This window comes from Aotus nancymaae, unplaced genomic scaffold, assembly GCF_030222135.1.
Source record: "Aotus nancymaae isolate 86718 unplaced genomic scaffold, 86718_ANA_hifiasm-v0.15.2.pri h1tg000008l, whole genome shotgun sequence".
NCBI classification, from domain to species: Eukaryota; Metazoa; Chordata; class Mammalia; order Primates; family Aotidae; genus Aotus; species Aotus nancymaae.
The window spans coordinates 20,199,389-20,212,313 of record NW_026988419.1 but is presented as its reverse complement, the minus strand read 5'-3'; the positions used below and the strand labels follow the sequence as shown (position 1 = coordinate 20,212,313).

Here is a 12,925-nt window from a genome sequence, read left to right as displayed (position 1 = left end):
GAGTAAGAATTCTCATATGTGAGGTAAGGCTTGAATTATGAGTCTCTCCTCAGTACCAGACAAGGGAGTACCCAGGAATTCTTATCCAGTTGTCCAGATGTTGGGCACAAGGGGAAGAGGGAGGAGATAAATTTAAAGGCTGTTGACACTCAGACATTCAAACAATAGAGTCAGGTTCCTCATTATAGGAATCCAACCTGAAAGAGCTTCCAGTGATCAAACCTTCTGAAACAATTTGAGCAACAAAATAACATAGTGTTGTTGAATTATAACCCCAAATATAAAGTAAATGTCTTTGATTCCTTCATGGTATAAATAAATGATGAATAAAGACATGTGAGACAGTAGACAAATCTCTCATACAGAAGAATCCCAAGTAATATATGTTGATAATCCTTCACTCCAGTAGGTGGAGCTTAACAACTCAGCTGTTAAATGTTGGTTGTACTTAATAAGTAATGATTTGCATCCAGAAATTCAATGGAAATAGGGAAGAAAGTAACTTTACAGTAAGGAAACCTGGCAACCTTCTCATCATGTGATCAAAGGATCAAGGTTAATATCATCAGTTTTAAGTCATGTTGGTAGCATGTACCTCTGATGTAATATGCTAATAATGGCATTTCTCCCCAATGGTCTTCTTCTTGCAAATTCATAACTTTAGTCTAACCATGGGAAAAATATCAGAAAACCTCAAATCTAGGGCTATTCTGTAAAATAGTGTCAGATTAACATTCCCCAAAATTTTGTCAAGTACATTAAAATCATGGAAAATCTGTATATTAGTCAATTGTGTGTTGCTATAAAGGAATACTTGAGACTGCGTAATTTATAAAGAAAATAAGTTTATTTGCCTCATGGTTCTGCAGACTGTACAAAAAGTGTAGCACCAGCACCTGCTTCTGGTGAGGGCTTCAGGAAGATTTTACTCACAGTGGAAGGTGAATGGGGAGCAAGTGTGTCACATGGCAAGAGAGGGAGCAAGAGAGAGGAGGGAGGTCCCCGACTCTGAAACAACTAGAATTCCTATGAATGGTGGGAAGGAAGGGCCCCAAGCGGATCATGAGAGATCTTCCCCATGACCCAAACACTTCCCACTAGGCCCCACCTCCAACATTGGGGATCACATTTCAACAAGAGATTTGGAGAGGACAAATATCCAAACTGTATCAGTCTGAGAAACTAGCCCATCCAGAGGAGGCAAAGGAGACCTAAAAACTAGTTATAAGGTGGTATTCTGGATGCAATTTTGAAACATAAAAACGATATTATGGAAAAATGAATAAAACTAAAAATATAACCTGTAGTTCATAATAATGTATCAATATTGGTTCATTTTTTGTGAAAAATGTATCATTACAATGTATGATGTTATGGGGGAAAAGGGGTATGGGACATACAGGAATTCTCAGTACTACATTAGCAATTATTCTGTTAATCTTATGCTATTCTAAATAAGAAGTTTATTTTTGAAATTTATAATTCTTTTGGCTTCTAGGAATAGATATTAATCTTTTACTCTTTTTCTTGACCTAGGCATTTCATAAGCACTCATCTGTAGGCTATAATTAATAAATTATATTATTTTCTGTTAATAAAGAAATATTGCTATTCAGTAATAGTACAGAAAGCGTATATCTGTATGTAATTGAACAGACGGTATTTGGTGTTGGTATAATCATATACAATGCAAGATGAAATAGCTTTGTAAGGTCGAATTTTAAATTTAAGTCTATTTTTCAGTAATACAGGTAAATCATGATACCAAGCTAATAAATATTTTTAATTGTAAGACATGTTTAATAAAACGGAGAATATATGTGGGTGGAAAATGAGCTAAGAGTTTGGGAATGCAAACAACCTCTTCATATTTTACTTTCCAAGAAATAATTACCTTGTATTTTATAAATATAAAGATGATAGTTATTGTGAAACAATTTGAGTAGATGAAAAACCTCTCTCAAAATAGAGAATTGAGTAATTATTAAACCGTGTGAGTATTTTTAATTCAGGAAACTATGCCGTGAAATAAATGTTTTAGATGCTTGCCTAAAATAATTAATAATTAGCTATGGAATTATATTTTAACTTAAAATTATGTTTTTCTTTTGTTAAAATTTATTTTATTTTTAAAAATATTTAGGTATAAATTTAAAAGATATTAATATCTTTAATATTTTACAATGGATATTTAAATATTGTGTTTTATGTAACTTTTTAAAAGTCATTTAATATATAACTTCATTTCTTTGAATTTTATTTTTTAGATTTCTGGACTTCAAGAAACATTGAAGAACATGGAAATAGGACATAGTTACTATGTTACTGAAATTAAAGGTAAATGTAAAATATGATGAAGCTCTAATTTAGTATAATTTGGTGATTTCTCAACCTTATGAGTGATTAATATTCTAGAGATATTTAAAAGTGAGTAAGTGCTGGCTATTTCACAAATTAAAATTTTAATAAAAAAAGAAATATCGATATCATACTGTATGGATTAATTTTAGAGAAAAACAAGTCAACTATAATGGAAGGACTTCTGCTTCTGGCCATTATACCTGGTACCAGACTAGCCTTCCCTGTATAAATAACTCTAAAGCGAAGCTATAAGATCAGACAACTTTTAGGCAATAGAAAACAGACAGCTCAAGTAACAGAAGGCAATTGACAGAAGGAAAATTTATAAGGTGAGCTCTGGTATCACCACGGCTTTGGGTCTGTGGAAAGTTCCAAACTGAGCTTTGTGGAGATGGATGCCAATAACAGCACAGCAAGATAATTGGAAATACCAGAGACCCTAGTTCACAGCTTTTGAAGCAACTAGAATCTATAGGGAAGGATACCAGAGAAGAGAGAGCTACAATGAAGAGTAGCTCAGTTTGTGAGGGAGTTTACTAGGAGTCTTTAGCTGAGGCTGCATTACATTTATATAACAACACTACCTGAGACTTACAAACTTACAAAGGAGATATAATTCTATAGGACCATGAGGAGGCCAGAGATTCTAGAAGTCAAGCGGTGATGGGAGACATTGCAAGTCTGGCCATTCCTGGATGGAAAGACCTCTTTCACACCTTGTTAACACATTAACATTCAGCATCCATATCCACCTTATAAAACCAGGAACAAGGCTAACACAGCATTCCTAGAAAGAACACAGAGTTTGGAGTCTTGTCAAGTTATAGGGCCATAGGAAACATTTATGGCCTTCCATGGATCCACCCTAACACAGCATAAAATTAAGCCTAGGATTGGGTCGTCAGCAAAAAATGGAACCTCCTTCAAGAACAAAAAAATGACATCCTTTTGAGGAAGGCAGTCGTCCAGAGTCTTTACAGTCTTTCACTCACATTGCCTAGCACATCATCAAGCATTTCTATATATGAATAGGAACAGGAAAATGTGACTCACAATCAAGACAATAAGCAGTAGGGATTTCCGTTTCTGGAATCCCCTCCCACAACAGCGTGGGAGCTCATGCACTCTCTTTCTCTCTTTCTTTCTCTTCGACTAAATAAATCATTTTCTGAAAAAAAAAAAAAAAAAAAAAAAAAGACAGCAAGCAGTAAATGGAAACTTACTGTAAAGTAACTTGTTTTATTTAGAGGATAGAAAATGCTAAAGCAGATATTTCAATTATGTTCAAGGACTTAAGGGAAAATACTAATAAGTGAACAGATGGGGAATTTCAGCAGATAAATGAAAATATATACCAAAGCAAATTGTAGAACTGAAAAATAGAATAACTAAAATGAATTTTTTGTTGTTGTTGAGATGGAGCCTTGCTCTGTCACCTAGGCTGGAGTACAGTGGCATGATCTCGGCTCACTGCAACTTCTGCCTCCCAGGTTCAAGCAATTCTGGTGCCTCACCCTCTTGAGTAGCTAGTACTATAGGCAAGTGCCACCAAGACTGGCTAAGTTTTGTATTTTTAGTAGAGATGGTGTTTGGCCTGGCTGATCTCAGACTTCTAACCACAAGTGATCCCCCAGTGTCGACCTCCCAGAGTGCTGGGATTACAGGTGTGAGCCACTGCACCCAGTCGAAAATTTTATTGAATGCACTTCACAACGAATTAGAGATGAAAGAAGTGTCAGTAAATTAGATGAGAGATCAATGAAGACATCTAGTCTAAAGAAGAAAGATAAAAAGATTAAAGGAAATTGCCTATTCAACATAAATAAAATTAAAGTTCCAAAGAAGAGAATAATGAAAATGGAGCATAACAACATTTAAACAAATCATGACCCTAAATTTCCCCAAATGAATGTAAAGTGTAAACTTAAACACCTAAGAAGAGGGCTAATCATACACATAAAGAGAACCACTCCTGGACACGCTGTGTTCAAATTGTTGAAAATTTAAGTGAGAAATCTTGAAAGTAATAATTCAAATGCAGGCTGATTTCTCATAGGAAATATTGGGGGATAGAAACAATAAATTTTTAAAGTGCAGAAAAAAATTTAATTCAGAATTTTGTGCAAAATAAAAATATCCTTTAAAATTTAGATAAAATATAGACATTTTAAGATAAAGGAAAGCTGAGAGATTTTGTTGCAAGCCTATCTGTACAACAGGAAATACGAAGAACTTTTTTTGGGCTAAAAGGAAAATTTGCCAGAAGGAAAATAAGATTTACCACAATTGAATACAGAGAATTAAAAATGTTAAATTCTGGTTAAAACAAGAATTATGTTTTCCTTTTCTAATTTCCTCAGAGGAAAAGTGACTGATTAAAATAAAAATTATAGTATCATAAGGTAACGTTTATAAGGTGTGTAAAATAAAAGATAGGAAAACAAATTGAGGTATGGTGGAAATGTTTTATATCTTAATTTTGGCAGTAGTTACATGCCTGCTTATATTTGTCAAAACACACCCAACTATACAATTAAAATGCATAATTTACATACAATAAAATATGTAAATTTAAATATACTTTTTAAAAAATCTTACTTTAAGTTCTGGGGTACATGTGCAGATCTTGCAAAATTGTAACATAGGTATACACATGCCATGGTGGCTTGCTGCATCCATCCCACCGTCACCTACATTAGGTATTTCTCCTAATGTTATCCCTCCCCAATCTCCCCACCCCCTGCTACCCCTCCCCACCCCCTGCTAGACCCCTACCCGCCAACAGACCCCAGTGTGTGATGTTCCCCTCCCTGTGTCCATGTGTTCTCATTGTTCAACACCCACCTATGAGTGAGAACATGAAGTATACATTATTTTTAGGCAAAGAGGAATTTTTTTGGCTCAGATAGTTAGAAGGCACAGGAAGTGTTCTCAGATGTGACTAGATCCAGAAGCATGATGTCCTTAGGACCTGGTTGCTGCCTGTCTCGTGAGCTGGCTTCATATTTTAAAAAGTTAAACTTTAATTTGTAGAGCAGTTTTAGATTCATAGCTAAACTGAGTGAAAGTACAGTGATTTTTTAATCTATCACTTGTCCCCACCCATACCAGACTGATAAAGATGTTAAAATTGATAAGTGTCTTTGTCTTTCATTCTGTTTATGTGATGGATCACGTTTATTGATTTGCCTATGTTGAACCAGCCTCGTATCCCAGGGATGAAACCGACTTGATTGTGATGGATAAGCTTGATGTACTGTTGGATTCAGTTTGCCAGTATTTTACTGAGGATTTTCGCATCGATGTTCATCAGGGATATTGGCCGGAATTTTTTTTTAGTTGTGTCTTTGCCAGGTTTTGGTATCAGGATGATGTTGGTCCCATAAAATGAGTTAGGGAGGATTTCCTCTTTTTCTATTGTTTGGAATGGTTTCAGAAGGAATGGTACCAGTTCCTCTTTGTAGCTCTGATAGAATTTGGCTGTGAAACCGTCTAGTCCTGGACTGTTTTTGGTTGATAGGCTGTTAATTGCTGCCTCATTCAATTTCAGACCTTATTGGTCTATTCAGTGATTCACATTCTTCCTGCTTTCATCTTGGGAGGGTATAAGTGTTCAGGAGTTTATCCATTTTGTCTAGATTTTTTTTTTTGAGACAAAGTCTAGCTCTGTTGACAGGCACCAGGCTGAAGTGCAGTGGTGCGATCTCAGCTCACTGCAACCTCTGCCTCCTGGGTTAGAGCAATTCTCCTGCCTCAGCCTCCTGAGTAGCTGGGACTACAGGTGCGCACCACAACGCCCAGCTAATTTTTGTATTTTTTATTAGAGACAAGGTTTCACCGTGTTGGCCAGGATGGTCTAGTTCTCTTGACCTCATGATCCACCTGCCTTGGCCTCGCAAAGTGCTGGCATTACAGGCGTGAGCTCTAGATTTTCTGTTGTATTTGCATAGAGGTGTTTATAGTATTCTCTGATGGTAGTTTGTATTTCTGTGGGATTAATGATGATATTGCCTTTAGCATTTTTTATTGCATCTATTTGATTCTTCTCTCATTAACTAGGTATTGATGGAATGTATCTTAAAATAATAAGAACCATTTATGGCAAACCCACAACCATATCATACTGAATGGACGAAAACTGGAAGCATTCCTTTTGAAAACTGGCACAAGACAAGGATGCCATCTCTCACCACTCCTATTCAACATAGTATTGGAAATTCTGGCTGGGGCAATCAGGCAAGAAAAAAAAATAAGTGTATTCAAATGGAAAGAGAAAGTCAAATTGTCTGTTTGCAGACGACATGATTGTATATTTAGAAGACCCCATCCTCTCAGCCCAAAATCTCCTTAAGCTGATAAGCAACTTCAGCAAAGTGTCAGGATACAAAATCAATGTGCGAAAATCACAAGCATTCCGATACACCAATAATAGACAAACAGCCAAATTATGAATGAACTCCCATTCTCTCATGAGAATAAAATACCTAGGAATACAACTTACAAGGGATGTGAAAGACCTCTTCAAAGAGACTACAAACCTCTGCTCAAGGAAATAAGAGAGGACACAAACAGATGGAGAAACATTCCATGTTCATGGATAGGAAGAATCAATATTGTGAAAATGGCCATACTGCCCAAAGTAATCTGTAGATTCAGTGCTATCCCCAACAAGCTACCATTGGCTTTCTTCACAGACTGAAAAAAACCACCTTAAATTTCATATGGAATAAAAAAAGAGCCTACATAACCAAGATAATTCTAAGCAAGCAAACAAACAAAACAAAGCTGGAGGCATCATGCTACTTGACTTCAAACTATACTACTTGGTTACAATAACCAAAACAGCATGGTACTGGTACCAAAACAGATATATAGACAAATGGAACAGAACAGAGGTCTCAGAAATAATGCCATACACCTACAACCATCTGATCTTTGACAAACCTGACAAAAACAAGCAATGGAGAAAGGATTTCCTATTTAATAAATGGTGTTGGGAAAACTGACTAGCCATAGGCAGAAAGCTGAAAATGGATCCCTTCCTTACACCTTATACAAAAATTAACTCAAGACGGATTAAAGATTTAAACATAAGACCAAACACCATAAAAACCCTAGAAGAAAACCTAGGAAATACCATTCAGGACATAGGCATGGGCAAAGACTTCATGACTAAAACACCTAAGGCAAGGGCAACAAAAGACAAAATAGACAAATGGGATCTAATTAGACTAATGAGCTTCTGCACGGCAAAAGAAACTACTATTATCAGAGTAAACAGACAACCTACAGCATGAGAGAACATTTTTGCAGTCTACCCATCTGACAAAGGGATAGTATCCAGAATCTACAAAGAACTTAAATTTACAGAAACAAACAAACAAATAAACAAACAGCCCCATCAAAAAGTGGGCAAAGGATATGAACAGACACTTCCCAAAAGAAGACATTTATGCAGCCAGCAAACACATGAAAAAAAGCTCATCATCACTGGTCATTAGAGACATGCTTTAAAACCACATTGAGATACCATCTCATGCCAGTTAGAATGGTAATCATTAAAAAGTCAGGAGACAACAGATGCTGGAGAGGATATGGAGAAATAGGAATGCTTTTACACCATTGGTGGGAATGTAAATTAGTTCCACCATTGTGGAAGACAGTATGGAAATCCCTCAAGGATCTAGAACTAGAAATACCATTTGACCCAGCAATCCCATTACTGGGTATATACCCAAAGAATTAGAAATTGTTCTGTTATAAAGACACATGCACACATATGTTTATTGCAGCACTGTTCACAATAGCAAAGACTTGGAACCAACCCAAATGCCCATCAATGATAGAGTAGATAAAGAAAATGTGGCACATATACACCATGGAATACTATGCAGCCATAAAGAAGGATAAGTTCATGTCCTTTGCAGGGACATGGAGGAAGCTAGAAACCATCATTCTCAGCAAACTGACACAAGAACAGAAAACCAACACCACATGTTCTCACTCTTAAGTGGGAATTGAACAATGAGAACACATGGACACAAGGAGGGGAATATCACACATTGGGGACTGTCAGGCGGTGGGGGGATTGGGGAGGCATAGCATTAGGAGAAGTACCTAATATAGATGGCAGGGTGATGGATGCAGCCAACCACGAAGGCATGTGTATACCTATATAATAAACCTGCAAATTCTGCACATGTACCCCAGAACTTAAAACACACACACACACATGCACACACACACAAACTGATGAGTGTCTATGGCATTATTGTCACCTGATATCCATAGTTTACATTAGGTTTCACTTTTTTTTTTTTTTTTTTTGAGACGGAGTTTTGCTCTTGTTACCCAGGCTGGAGTGCAATGGCGCGATCTCAGCTCACCGCAACCTCCGCCTCCTGGGTTCAGGCAATTCTCCTGCCTCAGCCTCCTGAGTAGCTGGGATTACAGGCACGTGCCACCATGCCCAGCTAATTTTTTTGTATTTTTAGTAGAGATGGGGTTTCACCATGTTGACCAGGATGGTCTTGATCTCTTGACCTTGTGATCCACCCGCCTCGGCCTCCCAAAGTGCTGGGATTACAGGCGTGAGCCACCGCACCCGGCCCAGGTTTCACTTTTGACGTTGTAGATTCTATGGAATTCAACGAATTTATGACATGTGTCTAACATTGTAATAGCATACAGAGTAGTATCACTACCCCAAAAATCTTTTGCGCTCTGCCTATTCATTCCTCCCTGCTTCCTACTTTTCTAATATTTTAGGTTAAAGTAATATCAGTTATGCACAGTGATTCATAAGGGACTATGCACAAGGACGTTTATTGTAGTCATATTAATAGTAACACAACAATGCAAGCAATCTCACTTTTTAACCACCAGTGAATGTTTATAGTTGATGACACAATAATAAAAAGTTTCTAAAACTAATGCATAAGAAATACTTTTGTTATAATATTAAGAAGTAAAAACACTTATGTGGTACAGTGTATGCCTGTTGAATATAAGCAAAGAAAAAATATTAGAGGGTGCACATCAGGATGTTAACGTAATTTTCTCTGTGTTATGTGACTACTTTCTACCTTTTTTCTTTATTGTATTTCTTACAAAAAATGTACATTTCTGTCAACATCAAAAATTGTTTTCATATTAAAATAACTTAAGAATATAATCAGCTATAAATATTAAAGGATGGTAAGAAATTATCATTTCAGGAACTGTAACTCCAAAAATGACTAAATATTCTGAAAGAATATATGTAAGAAAGCTTAAAGGTTGAGGGACTTTGTGAATTGAGTTGATGTTTGCACCAATTAATTTCTAATGATTCCATTCTACTCTAATGGTTTAAGTTTTATATATTTATCCTTGACATATCAATTAAACTGATGCTTCACTGATAACTCCTTTATGAAATTATCTCCTGGTGTTTAGTCTAATTCATACAAGAACATATTGCATGTTTTTCTTGACTGATATTTACAAGTTACTTTGGAGATTAAACTTGTAATTGTGTTTTGATCTGTGACATTTTGTAATGGCTTTTAGTCAAAGGAAATTCTAACCCAACATAAGGAAATTGTTTCTTTTAGTTATGTATCACTACTAATTAAAATTAATTATTTAGATGCTATACTGAATAATTTTATGCACTTTGTAAACATACACTCTCATTTTAGATATAGAAGTTGAAGTACTTTTCCCTAAGCTTCTGATCTCAGCATTTCTATGGGTTCTCAGACTCTGTCACGTCTCCAGTTGCTTGAACTTGGTATCCTACTTAGTCAGGGACTATAATTTAAAAAGATGATTTATTTGTTAAGTGGTTGTTCCTCATAATTCTTGTCATTCTTCATATTTTCATATTACTTCCTCCCTCTTTACTTAAGTTTAGTTTTAAAAATATCCACCCCCCCGCCATTTATCCATTCATCTACCCATCCATCTGTTTATTTGGAGTGCAGGTTGGCATGTCAATAGAGATTCTTTAAATTAAACATTATTTACTTAGAAGTTAGAAAATATCAAATTGATTGTCATTCACTCTGAACTTTGGAAACAAGACATATTAATTGTTGTTTGACTTTTTTGACTACCAAAGTGATGTTTATTATAGAAAATTCAGAAAATGATAAAATATATTTTAAACAAGCACCCCATAATTGCTGTCATACAAAGATGATATTAATACTTTATTACCTCATCTTCTCACCTGAAAAGAGTTTTCAATTTTATATTTATTCTGTATGGTAGGTCAAATAGTAGAAAAATTTCTGGGAGAAACTATGAAATAATGAATTATTATTGAGTAGGTATTTAAACTGACAGTTAAAGATTATGTTTTTCTTTATTTTTATCAAGGGTCATATGTATAGAATATTTACATGACATTATACAGAAAGTGCTTTTTCTTATTACATATTATGAGATAAAAGTATTTTTTGCAAATTACTTAATTTCAAAAAGCTTATGAAATCTACTGGTTTTGATTGCCATACTTGTATTAGTTATTTATATTACTTTGGTTTACTATAAGGTTGCAATTTCAGTGCAATAATGCCTATTTTTAAACCAGATCATGATACATATAACTGCATTTTAGCATATCTTATAATGCATAGGAAATTATTAATTCAGATTACCTTCTAGAAATTGGAAATGCTTGGTGAAGTGAAAAATTGAGAAAGCTAACTTCAAAGCTTTAAAGAGGAAATAAATGTCATATATTGTAAAGCAAAGTAACTCTTAAGTTAATACTTTAACAGTAGAGCAAGTACTCATTATTAGTTTAATTAATTGCTGATTTTTATGTTCTTGTTTTTTTGCTGCTCAGCATTGCATTGAGATGCCAAATTCATGTAATTATATAGACTATGTGGTATAATTAATAGAGACTATTTTTTTCAAATATAGCGTCTTTTCATTTAACACTATTATCTTTTTCTGATTATAATTAGATAGATCTAACTGGTCTTCTTATTTAAGTTTACATGTGTCCTAAGCTCTTAGATATTTTCTGTTTATTTCTCTGGGGTAAATTATAGACAATTTCTTCAAAACTTTTTCCAGTTAAAAAATTCTCTTTTCAGTTTTGTTTGGTCTGTAAGGAAGTTAGGGAGTGGCACAAGGTAAGTGCTTAATAAATAATTGTTAAATTATGGTATTTATGTCTTTCTGATATTTATCCAAGAGCCTGCACATGTTAACATTGATTGAATGTGTACACACATGAAAGGACAATCGAATGGGGAAAATTTAGCACTGGGAGGTACAATAAATAGAATTTCTATAAATAAAGGTGTGTTTGTTTATTTGTTGTTTGTTTTATCTCAAGAAGTTATGCATGCCTTAAAATGTTGACTTTACCTGAGTAAAATTGGAAAACTGCACAGTACCAGTTGGTACCATAGCCTTTGTCGTTAATAAACATTAGATGACAGCCATCAGAATGCTATGATAGAGACCAAGACTTTGCTGGGTTGTTAGTCAACATTGAGAAGTGCTGTATGAAATTTGAGAATTACATGCACTTAATCCTGAGCATGATATAGACTTAAATGTCTGAGCCCTTCATTTGTTCTGTAAATTTTTGTGTAAGTAAAAGTGATACTTACTTGCTAGAGAGGGAAATCATATTTATTCTTGCTACATTGAGACATAATTGAAAAACATTATTTTTCTACCAGTACCCTGTACATTCTGCAATGTTTATTCTCAAGTTTTGGTTTTAGATGTTGAATCTTTTTAAAAAAATTTATTAAAGTGTATATTTTTTATTTTGTTTGTAGAGCAACAATGCATACACATAAACCAAGCCCATTTGGATTTCTCATTTTTGTTATTCTTACCATATTTGTTTGTTTGCTTGGTTTTTAATGTTATTTCTTTTATAAAAGTGGCCTATAGCAGTGTTTTGCATGCTACATGAGATCTGCTTATATTCCTGGAATTATCTGTTGGAGTCTTGAGTTTCTCTCCCTATTGATTTCCCTTTTCTTTCATCTGATATTACTATATGCACCCTCTTCTCATATACAATGGGAACAAAAGGTAATATGACCTTCACAAGATTATTGACATAATTGCATAAAATTGTACATATAAGTTGTTTAGAATAGTGGATATTACGTAGTAAAATATCAATGAGGCATGAATGTTAACCATTGTTTTTAATTGTTACCAGGTTGACACCCCTGGTACTTGAAGGGAAAAATATAATAAAAGAGAATCAGAAGTAAATATTTTCCCTTAATCTCAGCAAGCTGTAATAGTTGCATTTTCTCTAGACTTCAGCGTCCTAGATGCTGTGGGACTCTAGCTCATAACACCTTTAGATAGGACAGGCAGTTTGAATACCCAGGTCTCTCAAGTACTTTAATGTAACATGGGGTTATGGAACTTTTTTTTTAACGTTGTTGTGGGAGTTACTTTGAGGATTTTCTCCTTTGTCTAGAACTGGTATTTAATAGAAAAAATTGGTCAGAAAAGAAAATAAATGCCAGCCATTTTCTTCCCTCCCTTTATAATCTCAGGATTTCTTAAGAGAGCCTTGACATTGAAA

At 34.8% G+C, this 12,925-nt stretch overlaps 1 protein-coding gene across 3 annotated transcripts in view; it reads left to right on the top strand.

The window, feature by feature from the left end:
* Nucleotides 1-12,925, top strand: part of SPAG16 (sperm associated antigen 16) — a 1,059,797-nt gene that overhangs the window by 70,078 nt on the left and 976,794 nt on the right. For all 3 annotated transcript variants that reach the window (XM_064373027.1, XM_064373029.1, XM_064373028.1), the window contains one exon: nt 2,268-2,337. In XM_064373027.1, coding sequence (XP_064229097.1) covers nt 2,268-2,337 — 70 coding nt within the window. The remainder of the gene's footprint in view (nt 1-2,267; nt 2,338-12,925) is intronic.